We start from the raw sequence: 17,285 nt of genomic DNA, 5'->3' as shown, positions 1-17,285 counted from the left end.
TAGCAAGATTTTAGCACAGAAACATGGTCTTGTGCAGAAGTCAGTCTGCAGTGAGGAGGTAAAATTCCCACAGACGTAATTTCCTGATTAGCAACACTGAAGGGCATGTTCCATATTGGGCACATGCACTGAGTAATAACAGATTTTATAAGGAGGTGTAAATGAACCAGTTAGATACAGTTGAACAGAGACCTACAAGGAAATTAGTTATTCTGAACATAAGGAGAATAATTCATCATTCCTCAACAACAGCCTCTTTACAGAAGCGGTTTATCATCATGAATCAAACCCCATCTCCTCTCAATTATTTCTCTTTTATATACACAAATTATACAAATCACACTACCTTTGAATAGTGAAGAGAACAACAAGAGAGCATTTGAATTTTTCAAATATTTCCTCCTTGAGGCAGAGCAGCAGTAATAATTCACCAGTTTCTGCAGCAAAAAAACAAGATTTCTGTAGTGGTTTCTTTGAATCCCCATGTTTTGTAACCTAAAAGGAAATGATACATTCAGATGTTTTTACTTTCTTTCTATAGGATACACTTGTAGAAGCTGTCGGATATGTTTCTTCATATGCGTTTCCTTGCGTTTTCCTAAAAAAGTATTGCGTTTGTTGAACTGTGAAGTTGCAGGACTGTGTTACCTTTGGCGAATGATAATCCTGAATCCTTGATTGGTGCTTGCTTTATTTTTGACTTGTACCTTCTGCTGTTATAATCATTATGCTGCAAAGTATCTTGTTTTTATGCTTTACTTACAAGTGTGTGAGCTGACCTCGATATGAAGCGTCCGACATGGTGCAAAAGAATACAATGGTTGTTTTTAAAGAGATAAGATCTCTCCTCTCTTCTCTTGTGAAACAAAATAATAATAAATGATCAGCAGCAGCGGTCTTATTTTTGCCGTGGCATGGCACCGCAACTGCTGCTGGCTTGTAAAGGAAACACAGAATTATAGAAACAGATGCTGATGTTGCTCCGTATCTGCAGGACATTGGCCGTATCAGCGTAAAAGATGATCATATGTAAATGTTGTGTCCACAGCTTTTTTACAGGGCCTCCAAGTGGCCAAAAATCCATTATAGCAAGTTTAAGTAAGTACTTTATGGTATTGACGCATGCTATAGTATATGTGAGGCTGTGGATGGGGTGCCAGCAGACGTTCAGGGCCTCATGCTCCTGCAGACCTTCATCGAGTCTCTTATAACCACATAGCTCACATAGTAAAGAGATTATTAAATGGATTTAACATCCCATGTTCTGGTTGCTGTGATACCAAATGCCTTTTTACTGCCTCATACTGTAAATGTAATTCATGTTCGCTGTTGGCTAACTGACACACAGGCTACAGTGGCTGCTGAGAACATTACCATCCCTCTGCCTTCTCTCACATGGTTTATAATTGCAGAGCAAACGTCTCAGAGGAGCGCCACAGAAATCGAACCATAGCGACCTTCTGCCAGTGATCAAAGCCTACCTTAACCCCCCCCCACCACCACCACCCATTCCCCCTATACACACACACACACACACACACACACACACACACACACACCACAGACCCAAGAGAGAGGGAGAGAAGGAGGGAATCCACACAAACCATCTCACGTCTCAGCAAGAGCTACCTGCTTTACATATGAAACACACCTTTCTCCCTTTAATTCCCATGAAATCGCGCAGGAAGCGGTTATTGCAAAGGGGGAAGTGATGTGGAACGGCTAGCGGGGCCATTACAGAGACTACCTCATTACACCCTGGTCACAGCTTTGGAGTATTACCCCTGTGAAAACACACTCTCACCCCTGGGTGGATAAGCCAAAGACAGTAGATTGTCTCATCTTATTTCTTCTTTGTGCCTGGTCTCTAGACAGGTACGGCAGGGTTAAACTTGTCAACATACGCAGCTGTAGCTCGCTATGCAACCAACAGACAGGCTGGTTTAGATCTCTCTGAGCTGTATGTGAGTCAAACAAATTATCTGTTGCATCTTTATATCCCTGTCTTTGGATGGATCCACACAACACATCTTTGTCTGTGATCAATCAATCAATTAATCAACCCACCTGCTTTTATAGGGGTAGACAATGTGCAGCAACAGTGTCTGAATCACTAAAGAAGACTATGAAGCGAGATGAGGAGGGAAAAAAAGGACATTTCCTCAAGGCGTCTTCTTGCATAGCAGAGTAACACGAGTTGTTTGGCAAGACATCAGAGGGGGAAAACATCCCGACTCATCCATCAGATACATTTGGACGAGTTAAGCCAAGTATCTCCATTCATTAGGATATGCAGTTTACAGTTGAGCAGTTTGCAGGAATATATTGGAAACAAACAGACTGTAAAATAGACCAGCAGCACAACAACTAAAACATTTAATAATGCCATATTACAATGTTAGCAATGGCTGTATGATGACTACATAAGGCCACAGGTCTGAACTGTCATATAAATCACGTTTTTACACAGTCAAAAGCCATACAAATCATCTTAAAATGTATTGTAGAATACATAATGATACTCACAACATTAAGACCAAAGTGTCTTGTTATGTTACAAGTTGAAGCCACTTTTATCAGACAGAAATCCACCCAATGGATGCACTAATAAAAATGCACGCACACATACGCACGCACGCACACACACACGCACGCACACACGCACGCACAGACATCACTAAAGCCTAGTTCATGCTTCGTCGTACGCCGTCGACGTGACGCCGAATTTAAAGTAACATGAACTCACCAGTCACAGGAGAACCTTAACGTCCGTCTCCAGCAATCGACAGCAGAACTTCGGAGCCGGTTATCGGTTCTCTTTAGCCGATGAAGCCACGAGGAACTCCGGCAAGTCGAAGAGACAACAGGTAAGTAGGCTTGAACGGGTCCGGGACACGTCCCGACGGAACACAAGTGCATACCACTCTGTTTATGGCGCTTCTTTCGGCTAACGGCTATTAAGCTAAACTAGCTAACCTAGCTAAGGCAACCGGATAGCTGCCGCTCTGGCTCGTGATCCTTGAGGAACCACCAAAATAGGGTCAGAATTACGAAATACTTTATATTTTATTACGAATGAATTTAATAAGATTCACTTTCGTTATACAAGTTATAAAAAATGTTTTTACTAAAATCAAATAAATAAATAAAAATGCATTCGCTTTTTTAGTGGGCGTTTTTTCTTTTTTTTGTAGGAGCTCGAGCGCCGCCTTCCCGCTGCCTGCCTGGACGTATTCATCATGATGCACGCTCCATAATGTCTTTTTTGTTTAATTTGGTGGTCCTTGCATTATGATGATCACTGACTGGAGTTAATAGGTTATCCAGCTTTTTATTTACAGCTACACCAGTGCTCTTTCCACATTACAATGCTGTGTCATTATGAAAATTAACAATGCAGCCATGTGGATGTTAGTGCTGCTTCATGGATATTTAGTGCAAATTCATATTTAATTTTAGTATGTGATCATCAATATTTAATGAGACATCATTTGGGACAGTTTCTTGTGAAATATATCAGGTATCAATATTTTTTTTTCTTCATGAAGCAGTCCACTTTAAATGTGCCATATTGCAGTACTAACAAAAATAACAACAAAGAGGAACCAAATAAAAAATCTATTAAGACTTTAATTTTCTTAATGCTTTTAAATACACTTTTGGACAGTGATTCATATCTTTTGCATGAATAAGTTACATAATAAATAAAGCAAAAACATTATATTTTCTCGTACATTTTTACAATAAGGCATTTATAGCAGCAGAAGTGGCCAACAGAGACTCAGTTACCTGAAACAACTGTTTCCAGTTTACATGTGTCTTAACCAGCCCCAAATCTAGATCATGACAACTTCAACCCCAGTTTAAGGCATCGAACCTGTGAAACTGCCTTAGGGGTGTTCCAGAAACCTCTGTACCAGTGTTGGGAAATTAAATAAGTAACAAGGAAAACACTGGGGTTGGCCCTAAAGCATTGGAAGTCACAGGAGGTAGCATCTTACTCTCCTGCCAATCAATTTTCTTTTTTTTTTATTCATGCAGCAGGTAATGTTTATTGATCGCTATGATTATCAAAGCCATCTTTCCACATTCAACTGCATTTTTCATAGTCTCTGTAGTGAAAGCTGTACAACATAAATGTGTGTTGAAGGTTTTGCCTCTGCACAGATATCTTCTTCCAATAATTTACCAAGGCTGTCTTGCGTAGTAAGACAGCAGTTTATCATTAGAACAAGGAACTGGCCGGCAGCAACACTGAAATAATTGCGTACAAAAAACATGACACTATGACCTCCGATCTGCCAGTTTATGTGCCCTTTACACAAGTCATATTGCACTCAGCACTTTACTTTTATTTTAACACAATACTTTGGAGAATGAGGAGGGGACAAGGCTGTTTCTTTCCTCAAATTAAAGTGGTTTTACAGAAGGAAGTCCAGTTAGTTGTCAAATTATACAAATGTTTCAGACATGAATGAGCCAATCAGAGCTCTGATGAATGATTGATTGGGCATGCAGCCAATTAAGGGCAGCATATAACTTCATGTAGATGAGATCTTTCACCTAAATTACATTTATGTGGTGCAGCAGAGGTTACTGGCAGCTAACCTCTGTCCGATTTTTTTCTTTCATTAATGTCATTATGTTAAGTGGGGTTAAGAATGGACATAACTCAATGAAAGTGTATTATGCAAACAAATAATGTGCTAATTTTTGCATGGCCAGTACATTTGCATGGCCAATAAATCATGTAGAATATAAAAGCAAGATCTCTGTCACATGTGCAGTATTTACCGTATCAAGCTCTTCTCTGGTCATGCTACCTATTCTCCAGACATCTTATTTTGTGCTAATTCTACAGTGCATTTTCTCTTCATATAAATGGTCGTTTTGTATATTGAAATATACATCAAAGATTTAACAATGTCAAATGATACATGTGTGGAATTCATTTTCACTAAGTGAACAGGTGTGGCCTTGGGTTGGGTTATAGATTGTGCTAAATCTGACTTTGCTAGTAGCAGTGTAAGCACGGTGTAGCGGGCCAGACACAGTTGGGGGTTAATCAGGGAACAAAATGACCACCTGTTTTTGCAAAGCTCTAACTTGTCTGATTGGAGCATTTATATGGGAACTATTTTTGGGGTGGTTGCCTGATTACTCTCCTGGAGAACGGTGACTTGAACAACGTACTGTGGCTGTTCTGATGATTAAGCTGGATTACTACACCAGAGTTACTGCCCGCTGGCAATGAGCCTACAATGAAATGTCTGGTCTGAAATGTGGACACAGAGATCCACAGCTTTTTTTCTGTGTCTTTCACATGTATCGTCTCACAGTTCAATCATACATGCACACTTAATTGCAAGCAAACAAATAACAAGGTGGGCATTTGGCACTAATGCTAATAAATGTACATGGAAGCCTTTGGGTGTCGACACGTACAAAACAGAAGCAGCCTTGTGTCCTCAGTCACACACAGACAGACATATTGAACACACACATACTTCACACAACACACACGCACGTACAAAAGAGCACACACACACACCACTTGTTTGCAACTTCTGCCAACTTTCTTCCTCTGCATGCCGACTGTGTGTCTGGCACGAGGGTTAAGGTCTGGAGCCACAGACAAGCTGTGTGCTCTGTCTGGCTTTTACACACTCTAAATGGGCTTTTCATGAATGGCTAGGACTCAATGACTGAGTCAACACCAGGGGCCACACTCAACCCAATCCGACAACGGGTCTTGGAGATAAGTCAGGAACAACATTGTCCCAGCGCAACCAGGAAGCATGTTTAAATTAATATGCCACCAGGTTTTCTTTTGTTTTGCACTGCAAACATTGTGCTGTGGAGTGTGTCAATCCACAGATGTGTTTCTTGTTTGCCATTTCTGGCTGAGCCCAAGTGCCTTTAAACAGTGTTCTGCAGCGTCTGTGTGTGTGTGCGTGTGTGTGTGTGTGCTCTTGTTGCCCCATCAAAGCCATGTTTAATCTGTTCGCTGCAATGAATCCAGCTCTCGACATTGCGTGGAGCCAGTGACTCTGACAGCTTTGCAATGAAGGCTGGACGAATGGAGGCCGCTATTCACAATCTTGTTCCCTCAGTGGGATGCATGTTTACCCCATTCATTACCATCAAGAAACACTCACCTACTGTGCATACAAACAGATACACGCTCACCACTTCTCTATCATCAGATCCAATACTCGACTGACATTCAGATCTGAATCGAGACTGAAGTCTGACTCAACAAATGGAGCTGCCGGCGGAGTAAGAGGGCGGAGGCCTAACGTCAGAGTTTCAAGCCAGTCTGCAGCATCAAACGATGTCGGTGCCCGTCGTTTACGTGACTTCCCAGTGGACGGCAGAGGGGAAGTACAGATGTGTGGCGGTGGAGGAGCTGGGATCACCTGGCTAGGGTTTATAACAGCAGGAGATGGAGGGAGCTCCAGCAAGAGAGATGAGCAAAGAGGTGAGGGCAGGAAGCTGTCGTCCCTGTGCAGCTGGGAGGCCTGGGACTGATCGGCTTGAGAAGGAGGAGGCGAAGGGCCGGGGACTGTTTGAGCCGGGGATTTATGATCACAGACGTTGACAAAGCCTGGAAGAGAGATAGTTAAAAAGATTAGACACTAAAATAAATTGCGAGTGCCATTAAAATTGTGCTCTTTATTAATTATGGGATACTTACCAACACAAGTCATGGGCTCATCCAGAATGTCATCTATAGATTGCCGAGGGTCCATCTGGGGCCAAAAGAAACATGTAAATCCCACTGCGTAAATGTAACTCTAGTTGATCTCTTCCTGTTCAGTGACAGACTCTAACCTGCGCTCTCTGGATGGCCTCCTGTAGTTCTTCCTCCAAGCTGCGAACACAGGACAACGTCTGAACTGGACTTGCTGTAATCTGCACTGGCAGCTCGAAATCCTGGCCAATCATATCACACGGTTGGCAGCAAAACACCTGATTAGAAAAGCAGGGGTATATCAGTTAAAAGGTGAGTGATGAGCGTATGCTCACATGTTTCGGGCATCTAGTTTGAAGACTCTTTAGCGTTCAGAATATTTAGCGTGCTCTTGAAAAGCGATTATCCAAAATACATGAGTATTGATTTGTGTGTTTACCTGCGTAAACAACACTTCTGTCTGTGTGTCCGTTTCTGGTTTCCGTCTGGAGCATCCAGGATCCTGTTGCAGGAACGGATGAAGGGATCCTCCACAAGACTGGAAGAATAATACAAAAATAATTGTAATGATGTTTGGCTCTGCAAAGCAAACATCCTGTTATTCTCCAACTCATCATATAGACCAAAGGAATGAGCCCGTTTTCGCTCACCTCGTTGGCGGCGCTCGTGGAGTGTTCCCTGGGCCTGCTCCGTAACCTCTCCCTCATCTCCAGCTCTACACTCAGCTCCTGCTGCTGTTGCTGCTGCTGCTCGTTCTCAGTTCTCCAAGGAGCCCCACACTGCAGGGGCGAGGACGACGACATGGGGAGACTGGGACTTGGAGTTCCTGAGGCGGTGCTGGCAGGAGCCAGGAAGACGGCGTTGGAAAGACACTGTTCCCCAGCCAAACTGACTGGCACAGCATTCGAGAAACCATTCGTCACGCTGTTCAGAATTTCATTTTGAGCGTCACTGAGAATCCCATTAGGAACTCCCCTGTCCGGGATGTACATCTGCTGGTTAGGGCTGCTGCTGGGGGAGTCTCGTCCAGAGCTGGAGCTTGAGCAGGGGCTCTGGCTGGGTGGCAGCGGGGGGCAGGAGGTGAGCGGCTCCAGGCTGGTACCCAGCTGGCACAGGGGAGCAGGGGTGAGGCAGGAGTGGGGAAGCTGGAACGGGCGGAGACGCTGCAACAGAGCAGGCTTGGTGCCGGAGACAGGGAGGCCACGCTTACGTAGCTGCTGCCGTAACTCTGACACCTGCAGAAAAGGAGGAGGAGACGGTGAAGGTTTTAAAGGACAAGGAGAGTTTGTCTTCACCATTATTTGTAAATAATAGTTATCATTCTTTCATGCTTTTCTTACTGTTAGATCAACAAGATTTGCAGGGAGAAGCTCAGGCTTGGACGCAGAGTTTGTGTCTGTCGGGTTGTGGTTTGTTGTGGCGGGAGCAGGTTGGGGATTCAGGGGCATGGCTCCAGAGGACTTCACAAGATCGTTGTGCTCTCCGCTGAAGGAACGATAGCAGCATTAGGCTCTAATATGTATTGATAAAGCACAGAACTGTCTAGTTTTACACAATTTAAATTCCCTGACACAGTATTTCAGCCATCTGTTTGCATACCTAGGAACAACCGTGAGCTGTTGTTGTGGTTGTAGTTGTTGCTGTTGTAATTGTTGCTGTTGTAGTTGTTGTTGCTGGCTCTGGTGGATTTGCAGCTGGAGGAAGACCTGTTGCTGCTTCAGGAGATGGGAGTAGGCTGGGTCTAAAGACTGGGTAGGAGTCGGGCTCTTCTGTTTGGCTCCTGGAAATGAAAAATTGTTTAGGGTAAATTCAAACACCTCTCCAAGAGCGAGACTTTGTTTGACGCATTAAAATAAATGTAGGAAAATAATGAATACTAGTAGTACCTCCGGTCCCAGACCCTCCTCTCTGGTCTGGAGGAATGTACTGGTGATATTTAAGTTTCCTCATTTTAGGCTTGGTGTCCCGTGGTTTCCGTGGCCGGGGGAGATGGTTGAAGTTGAGGGATGAAGGTAATGAGGAGGAGCAGGTTGGGCTGTGAGGCCGTGCTGTCTGAAAAGACACACATTTCAACTGTAACCATACTGTGGTCCTGGTGAGTCAATTCAAGGGTAGCGTGTAGAATATTGCAGAGAAAATGTAAAATCGTTTGACATTGTTTCTCAGTATTTGCCCCGTGTCAAGGTTAAACTCTTACATGAAATGTACAAATGCCTCACAAATCTCCAGATGACAGCATGTGCTGGTTCTGACATACAGCCATGCCGCCTGTGTGTGAATGTGTTAACCTACGGGGCAAACGCTGAGCTCTCCCAGAAGTGCAAATTGACAGTAATGAATGCAGAGCAGCTCACTGAGCGCATTGTGTTTGACAAAACAGACGAGTGACCATCTTATTTGCTTGAAGACCTCAACGATGTTCTTTAACGTTTATGCGGTAGCAAGCACATACACGATCTAAATGTTGTCTTTTCTGGATGAAAATGGAATATTACTGCTTGCATTAGGAGTAGTCAAAATATTCATTACAAAAGAGACCCTTGTGAAATTTACGTGAGCCAAATGAAAGTCAAAGCAACACGGTTCTTATGTGACAGCATTAACATGCACTAACCCCACGTTACCTTTGGCAGCAGGGGTGTGGTCTGAGAGGTCAGATACATCCCATTTGGTCTCCCAGTTGTTGCCATGGAGTTTGATTCACTCAGCGTTAAACTCACAGGTTGTCTGATGCCCTCGGTTGCCGGGAGCAACGCCAAACCAGACTAAAGGCAGAATATCAGATTATCAGAGTTGACATGTGAGACTATTTATAAGCTCACAAGTCTGTTAATGTGAGGCTATTTGGGGGAATTACTTCCTCGTTGCTGCCAACATACATGGGTCTTAATCAGAACTAAATCTGGGCGTCGTCTCACCTGAGCGTGACCGGGGCTGCGGTCCGGGCCCACGGCTGAGAAGTCCCTCAGTAATTGGTCACCGGAGAGCCCCGGCAATGACGTGAAGGCTGTTGATTGGTGGACGCCATGTTGCTCTGTGGGCGAGGAGGAGGGGCAGGAGGAAATGTCATCTTCGAAGACATCAGCGGACAGAGGGAAAGAGGCAGCGCCTGAGGAAATGAAAAGTGAAAGGAGGTAAGGTCAAAAGAGGAGGAGATGAGATTGGAATAAAAAATTGAAGAAGTGTGCCGGTGCATGCATATGTGTGTTGACTCACAGTTCTCCAGGGACTGTGTGTGTTTGGGCTGTTGCTCCACCGGCCCGGGTGGACGTTGGATTCTCTCGGTGAGGTCCTGCGTCTGGCGAGCCTTCTTCTGCCTTTGGGCCACACACGCATTCCTCTCTGCAGGGTAGACGGATGGTGCCGATAAGTGGAGAGATGATGGGACAGATGGGAGATCAGCAGAGAGAGAGAGAGAGAAGCAAGATCATTTCAGAACATATGTGTTGTGGGCACAGCAGTGTTGCCACAGGCAGTCAATCCCAATCCAAACCAACACAGGCATCAAAAATAGTAAACACTCCTGTCCACAGGGAGATGTATTCCCATGGATACAAACACACATACAAACGTATCAACACAACATTTTTAAAAGGGCAGAAAGGGAAATCAGATATTTAAAAAAACAAAATGCTCTTCAAATTAATAGGAAGGTTAGAGAGTGTGGAAAAGATAAAGAGAGAAAGATGTCAGTCGGCTAAATGATGACTTTGATCTCTGGATGGGTGGGTTTATCACGCGCTGTCAATCACTGATATGTTTGCAGGCTGCTTAAAAATCCGAGTTAGAGTGTGCAACAAGGTCACATATATTGTTTTAACTGGCAGCTGATGAACCATCGACCCCATTGCCAGATTTGCACACTTCATTTCCTCACGCTGTACAACAGGAAGCAGAGAACAGAGATGATAAAATGCAGACAGAAAGAAAGCGAGAGGAAAGATACCACTATGCTTTTTACTCGGAGCACAGAGGGTAAAGCAAGGAGACATCAACGTTACTGTCGGCAGGGCATCACCTTGTGCAGTTTCAGTGTTCAGACCACAAGGGGGCAACTTCTGAGCGGCGCCACCATCAGTGAGACGCTGCATCAGGAAACAGCGGGTCAAACCAACAGCCAGGGCCCGCAGGTTACAATGCAGTTCATTCAGGGAAAGTTGAATAACACTTCACAGTGGAGCCTAATGAAATACTAATTTACACCAGTGTTTCCCCCAGAACATATGCAAAGTCTGCGGGTGAGATGGCTCCACACAGAAGACCATTTAACCCATTCAACACTCTCCGATACCTAATAATACGTTCTCACAATTCATTTGAATTACTTTGTTGTGAACACACAGCTATATTGAAATAAGACAAACGGTGAGATAGCTAAACAAAAATGTGGTCTCCTCCTGTTCTATCAAATATAATCAACTGTACAATCCAATATCAATGAAAAACGTGTAGAGGGAAACATTTATTTACATGGGAACTTTACTGCTACTGCATCAAAATCCGTATTTGAACTATAGCATGGAAATGTCAGACTGTTGGATATTGTTGAGAAACTGGATGCAACTTACCAGAGCTTCACTCTGGTCTTTCTCTGCTTTTTTCGGGGAGCACGCAGATTTCAACCCTGTGGAAGGAGACAAGGTGTGGATGTATGATGAAACTACAATACACAGCAGAGTTTTTTTTAGAGCGTGCTAGCATGATAGAGGAGCATCTCAGGTGAACCAGGGCATCAACAAAGCACTCTCAGCTTTCAACTCATCCCTCAAAGTTACAGCATGGTGCATCTGAGGCGCTCTTTTTTGTTGGCAGGCATCAGAATGTGCAACCTGCTTCAGCCTCAGACACCAAGGAGAGAACTGAAGCCTGTCTGACTCTGAGGTTCTTGTTCTTTTCTATGTCATTAGTCTTTATTGCATTTGCTGCACAATTTATTTTCAGCTTTGTCTTAAAATAGTGCCTGATATTTAGAGCATATTGTTAATTTTGGACACATGTTATACTGGCAAAATCATTGCATGTTATCTTCATTTCAATACTCCCTAATATTAGAAGATGCTATGTTTGTACCTCTGTGCAGACTTATTATTATGAGTACAATGACAATTTTGTATGTTGATTATGTTGTATTAACTTTTTGGTTCATACTAAATTTTTCAACTAGATGTGCAGTATCATATGACAATATTAACTTTTGGACTCTTGCACTATCAGAGTTTTGCATCAAACACAAAATCTTAACTTAAAAAGTGATATCAGAGGAAAGTAAAAGCTAGTCAATATAGTAAAGCCAACAGAGACATTATCAAATCATCTTTCTGTGAAAAGAGGCAAGCTGAAGTTCATTAATATGAAATCCTCCATGCAATCATGGTGCTCCGGGATCAATAACAATGTAACTGATAGACATGAACTAACCAGAGTCTGCATTGATTTCACTCTGCCTTCGGTTCTGAATCCTCAACTGCAGGACTGAAAGACAAAAATCAGAGATTGAGCTGTGTAGACAAAGACAAAACAATGAACTATTACAAGCTCCATTGATAGAACAGTAAGTTAGTTTGAGGGACAAATGATTTGGTAGAAATGAATGACACATGCAGAAAGGAAAGAGTTGAGTAATGCAGGACAGCATGACCACTGTTAAACGATATGGCTCCGTAATGTATATTATTACCCCATGACTTTGCAATGCTTATAGATTATATATCTTCTTACATGCCTGCACACATCAACACACCAAACATATGCACGTTAGCATTCAGTACACACACAAACAGGTGAAGCTGGATAGGGCCCGGTATGATTTCAGTGAGTTTTGAGACCTGAGAGACCTGACGAGGGGAGACGAGGGCTGGTGAGGTGAAGGGAAGGGGAGGGGAGTTACTATTTATCCCTCAGTATGTCTATTTCTGTTGATCCCATCCCCCCTTCAGCTGTCCTGCTCTCTCCACCAGCCTCTCTTACATCCCCTCTTCCTCACGTCATCCTCATTTGTGCTGCTGCTAACTACACTGATCTCTGACGACTCGAAATAAAAGTTTAACGTTGTGAAAATGGTGATTTAGAGCAGATTAGCTGTGTTGTCTTAACAAGTTAATGAAGCTGTGCTCGTCACACGGTTTGATTTCAACGTGTGAGTGTGTGTTTGTAATGTCAGATTGTTTTCATATTTTAACTGAAAGCCGAATACAAGTGTTGCATTTTTCATGTATTTTTACCTGTTCAGGCTTCTTAAAATCTTTCGAATAAAAAGTTCTCACAACTCATCGACGCGAAGAGGCGCTGCGAGTGGATTTTGTTTTAATGATCGTGAGCTACGTTTTTAACACAAGGTTTACCACATTTTCTTAACATTGACCCTTAACATCTAGCACATGACTACTTTGGAATCAAATAATGTGAATAGTCAAGCAAAATATACAATTAGTTCAAAAATGAATTGGAACTCATACAAACTATCATATTATACTGACAATAGCCGGTGTTTTTCCACACAGGATCAACATAACTTTGATGTACCAGCAGACTTTATAGACTAGCATACACGCTGCTATGTACATACATGATGTCAAACAGAGCAGCTGCCCTAAGGAATTGTGTTTTCCAGCAGGTGTTTGTACACCTAGGGGACTGCGTCTATGCCATTTCTCCGCCTTCCTATTTTACCAGCCGTTAACGACAGCTGCCTGAGAACACAACAGCAGCCGCTGCAACTTGTAGGGAAACTTGAATTATTCAGTTATAGGAAGGTTGTTCAATGCTGGTTGTCACAGAATGCTGGTTGTCTGCTGAAAGTTGTCATCAGTCGAGTAATACATCAGATGAATAAAACACAGTAATATCATTTGGAATTCATTTTGGCTATTCTTTGATTATTTTTGCCCTCAACTTCTGAAGAATCTTTACAGCCTGTGATAGGATATCGTCTTCAATAACTCCTCAAAACTTTAACGTTGGGTGATGCTTGTTGAGACGTTCATATTTAATGTTCTAGAGGTGTAAAAGAGTAATTAAATAAAGGGATTTTCCTGCTTAGCAACAAAGATACCACACTCAACTTGTCACGCAGTAACATGCCGAGGTTTTAAAGCCTCATCAGTTGTCTTCAAATCAAAACATATCTGTGTATCAATCACTGAATCCATTCACAATGCTCACTATTGATCACATGTTAGTCAACGTGGACGGCCAGTAACCCTCCACATATTGTTGCCCCGAGATGTAGGGGAAAATGTTGAGGGGGAAATACATCTTTCTCTCCTCTGTTTGGTGTGAAGGAATCCTCACCTGACCGGAACTTGTTCCGGATGAAAAGAGACCTCTCGGAGGCCAGTAGTGTCATGGTGGAGGGGGGTAGAGGGAGAGAGAGGAAATTCCTGGTGTCACTCTACCAGGAGGAATGGACCGCTCTCCGTCTGTCTCTCACTGTTGCAGGGGAGCAGAGGAAGCAGGGGAGTGAGAGAGACAGATGCTTGTTAATCCACTGATAGACACAAACCGATATTGATAGAGGCACACAAAGCACAGCAGAGATAGATGGAGGAGGAAACGGAGACGCAAAGCCTCGCAGACCTACAGGCGGACTGAACACTGCAGTGAGCTGCTCTAGCAACAGCAGGCCTCCCCGTAGACAGCCTGTCATAATCACACAGAGAGTCACAGAGGCCCACCCACAGAGACAGAACTAACGACACAGAGAATTAACCAGACAAGTAGGCTTTTAGAGAGACAGAGCGAGGAGCCAGAGAAGAAGAGGAAGAGGAGGAGTGACGGAGACAGAAGCCCCAGCAGCAACTGAGACGTCAGGGCTGGAGGACGCTGACTGTGACGAACAAACACAAACTCGCGACACCTACAGCATCACACACAGACCTACACCGTGACAGCCGGGCCACAAATGTGTCATGCACTAAAAGAAGTAGAGCTGCTACTCGGATAGGGAGAGCTATAATCTACATAAGATGCATTAGTAAACACACGCACACGCGCTCACACACACGCACGCACGCGCGCGCACGCATACAACCTATTGACAATATTGATTTGAACTGGCCAGCCACACAACAACCACCAAAGCAAGCATGTTTGAAGGGAATAGACATACACACACACACACACACACACACACACACACACACACACACACACACACACACACACGTGCTGTGGAATAGCTGAGACCATGCAAACTAACTCACGACAGCACTTTTCTTATTCCCAATCCCATAAATGCACACACACCTCACCTACTTACAATATGAGTCCAGAAAGAAGGCCACTCACTCATTAATGCATTCAAATAACAAGCAATTGATTGATTTGTTTGGCACAGGTATTATTTCTCAGTAGGGCACTGAGGCACAAGAAGGCACTGAAAACACTGAGAGAATAAAAGCATTAGAATGAAAGAGAATACTTACAGAAAAAGAGAGAATTGAGTCCCTCTGGGGAAATTGGAGTGGATTTAAGATTAAACTGAGAGAGGTGCGAGATGGAGGAAGAGAGGGAAAGAAAGAACTTCGTAGTGAGTTTAATGACGATTTCTTTCTTTCATGTTCTTTTCATATTCTTTTTTTTTTCTTTCGCCCCTTTTCTACACTTCTTTTTTTTCCCCTAAAGGTGAAATGCAAAGAGAAAAGGATCCGTGGTTCCTTCGTCCCCTTTCGATAGAAACTCACCCTCTCTACCTCTGTCTCGCTCTCTCTGCCCCCTCTCCCCATCCGCCCCAAAGCATCCTGGATCCTTGGTGCCAACTGTGAGCGACTGTCAAATTTACCCCTCCCCCTTCATGCCCTCCCCTCTCTCCCTCCCCTCCCTCCCTGTTAACAGCCATTGACTCCCCCTCTGACATCTGCTGACGGATTGATTAAGGTGCAGATTTAAAGACAATAAGCACTTTTGTGTTTGATTGTACGTGACTTTGACAAAAAAGTAGACAGACTGATAAAGTAAGGTCAGCTCCTCAATGTTAGGAGCCGAACGGTCACATAACGTGAAGTGATAGAAGAGTAAAGCAGGATAAAGAGACGGTTTAGTAGCAGACAGCGAGAAAAGCCCTGGAGTGTTTTGGACTCGCATCAAATCATGTACTGCAGCAAGACTGCAGGCTCATATGCTCCTGTCAAGACACCTTTGGGTCACCCTTTTACAGTGATTTAGTACTGTGTACGTGTGTGTATTGCGTGTGTGAGTGTGACACCGCTGAGAGTCACAGGTCAGTAAGTCAGTGTCCGTCAGCATATGCTTTACAGTACGCAGCTTTGGTGCAAAGGAAAATCACCTGAGTTTCCCCTCAACCTTCCAAAGCCACTTGGGTGAACATGTAGGAGAGTGTTTCCCCGTGTGTGCATGCTCTCTACATGTGTGCGTGTGCGTGTGTGTGTGTGTGTGTGTTTGTGCCTTAAGGCTGCAGAGTGAGAAAAGTGGGGGAAGTGAGGTCGTTGCTAGAGCACCTGTTCTGTCAATTTGACAGACAAGCCGGCGTGTGCTGGTTCAGCAGGTCGTAGAGAGGGGGAGACAGAGAGGGGAGGTAGGAGGGTGAGGCAGAGGGGACGGCAAAAGTTGCAGAGGAAGCGAGGCCGCACTTGGGGAAGTCTTCACCGTGGCGGACGGGAGGCGAGCTGGAGCCGATACAAGGAAACGGAGAGGGAGCAAATGAAGTTGCTGCCATTTTATCTGATGTGGAGGGAAAGATTGACAAGGAGAGCCTCTAATCGGAGAACACAGAGCAGAGATAGCGTCGCATGGGCCAACTCTGGTTGCCATGGAACAAAATGGAAAGACTAATGGAACCCAAAATGAATGGGAACCTAAATGTAATACATGGTCATATAGACGGACGGCTCTTTTGTGCCATTTGCACAGTACGCCTGTTTTTTTACCCCCGTCATTATAGAATCTCACCTTTGACAGCTTTCTCTCTATTTTCGCCCTGTAAATGCATTGCACACGCACACGAACGCACATAACTCACATATAAACACTGACTGCACTGACAGCATGGCATATTATTGTGGGAAAGGTGATGTAATTGCTTATTCCTCTGGTTCCCCTCCACAGACACACCCTCTCTTCCACAGCCTGGATTCCCTCACTGAATAACACCTGTTACTCTCTCTCTCCCCCTCTCCCTGCCTCCCACACTCCCTCTCCCGAACACACACATACACACTCCATAGTGTTGATCCCGCACTGTGTCTGGTGAGCGAGGAGGCTTGCACGCTGTTAACCTTTCCCTTGTGAAATATCATATTTCTCTGTGTAATTGTAGACTCATCTTTATGTACAGGACCGTGCAATCCACAGGCTCGGAAGCGTCATACAGCTTAGAATAAAAGCATATTCATGGCCGAGCTCATATGTATGTCAAACTGCCTCCTTCGCTGCTGAACCTGCAGAGTTTGAATGTAAATCCTGCTCTGCCTGAGCTCGCTGTGTTCTGCCTCTCACCCTGGTGTAAGTATCCCTCCACCATTTCAGAGAGCTGAGAGGCCGCACAGGGAATGAGTCAGTCCATGCAACACATCATAAGTCGGAGTGTGCCCTCTCATGGCTGAACTGTGCAACAACAGAAGAAAAAAAAGAAGTC

General features: G+C 44.1%; 2 protein-coding genes across 3 annotated transcripts in view; both read right to left on the bottom strand.

Moving 5' to 3' along the window:
• LOC137780748 (glutamate receptor ionotropic, NMDA 2D) overlaps positions 1–2,976 on the bottom strand; it is a 93,639-nt gene extending 90,663 nt beyond the window's left edge. For both annotated transcript variants that reach the window (XM_068568943.1, XM_068568944.1), the window contains exon 1: positions 2,747–2,976. The gene's annotated coding sequence lies outside the window, so the exon portion shown is untranslated. The remainder of the gene's footprint in view (positions 1–2,746) is intronic.
• A 674-nt stretch (positions 2,977–3,650) lies between these two features.
• Positions 3,651–15,412, bottom strand: si:dkeyp-69b9.3 (myocardin). The gene is made up of 16 exons (XM_068568917.1): positions 15,118–15,412; positions 13,985–14,122; positions 12,113–12,166; positions 11,263–11,318; positions 10,713–10,779; positions 9,911–10,036; positions 9,613–9,803; positions 9,319–9,459; positions 8,581–8,746; positions 8,294–8,474; positions 8,035–8,179; positions 7,345–7,929; positions 7,134–7,232; positions 6,835–6,972; positions 6,698–6,752; positions 3,651–6,607 (listed from the first exon to the last, which is right to left on the bottom strand). The coding sequence occupies exons 2-16, from the start codon at positions 14,037–14,039 to the stop codon at positions 6,186–6,188; spliced, it is 2,481 nt and encodes an 826-aa protein (XP_068425018.1). The 5' UTR covers positions 14,040–14,122; positions 15,118–15,412; the 3' UTR covers positions 3,651–6,185.
• Positions 15,413–17,285: the final 1,873 nt, after the last annotated feature.

This window comes from Clinocottus analis, unplaced genomic scaffold (genome assembly GCF_023055335.1).
Source record: "Clinocottus analis isolate CAN_PGR_092001 unplaced genomic scaffold, fCliAna1.0.p SCAF_9, whole genome shotgun sequence".
NCBI lineage: Eukaryota > Metazoa > Chordata > Actinopteri > Perciformes > Cottidae > Clinocottus > Clinocottus analis.
The sequence above is the reverse complement of the archived record's forward strand: the minus strand, read 5'-3'. Positions and strand labels throughout refer to the sequence as shown.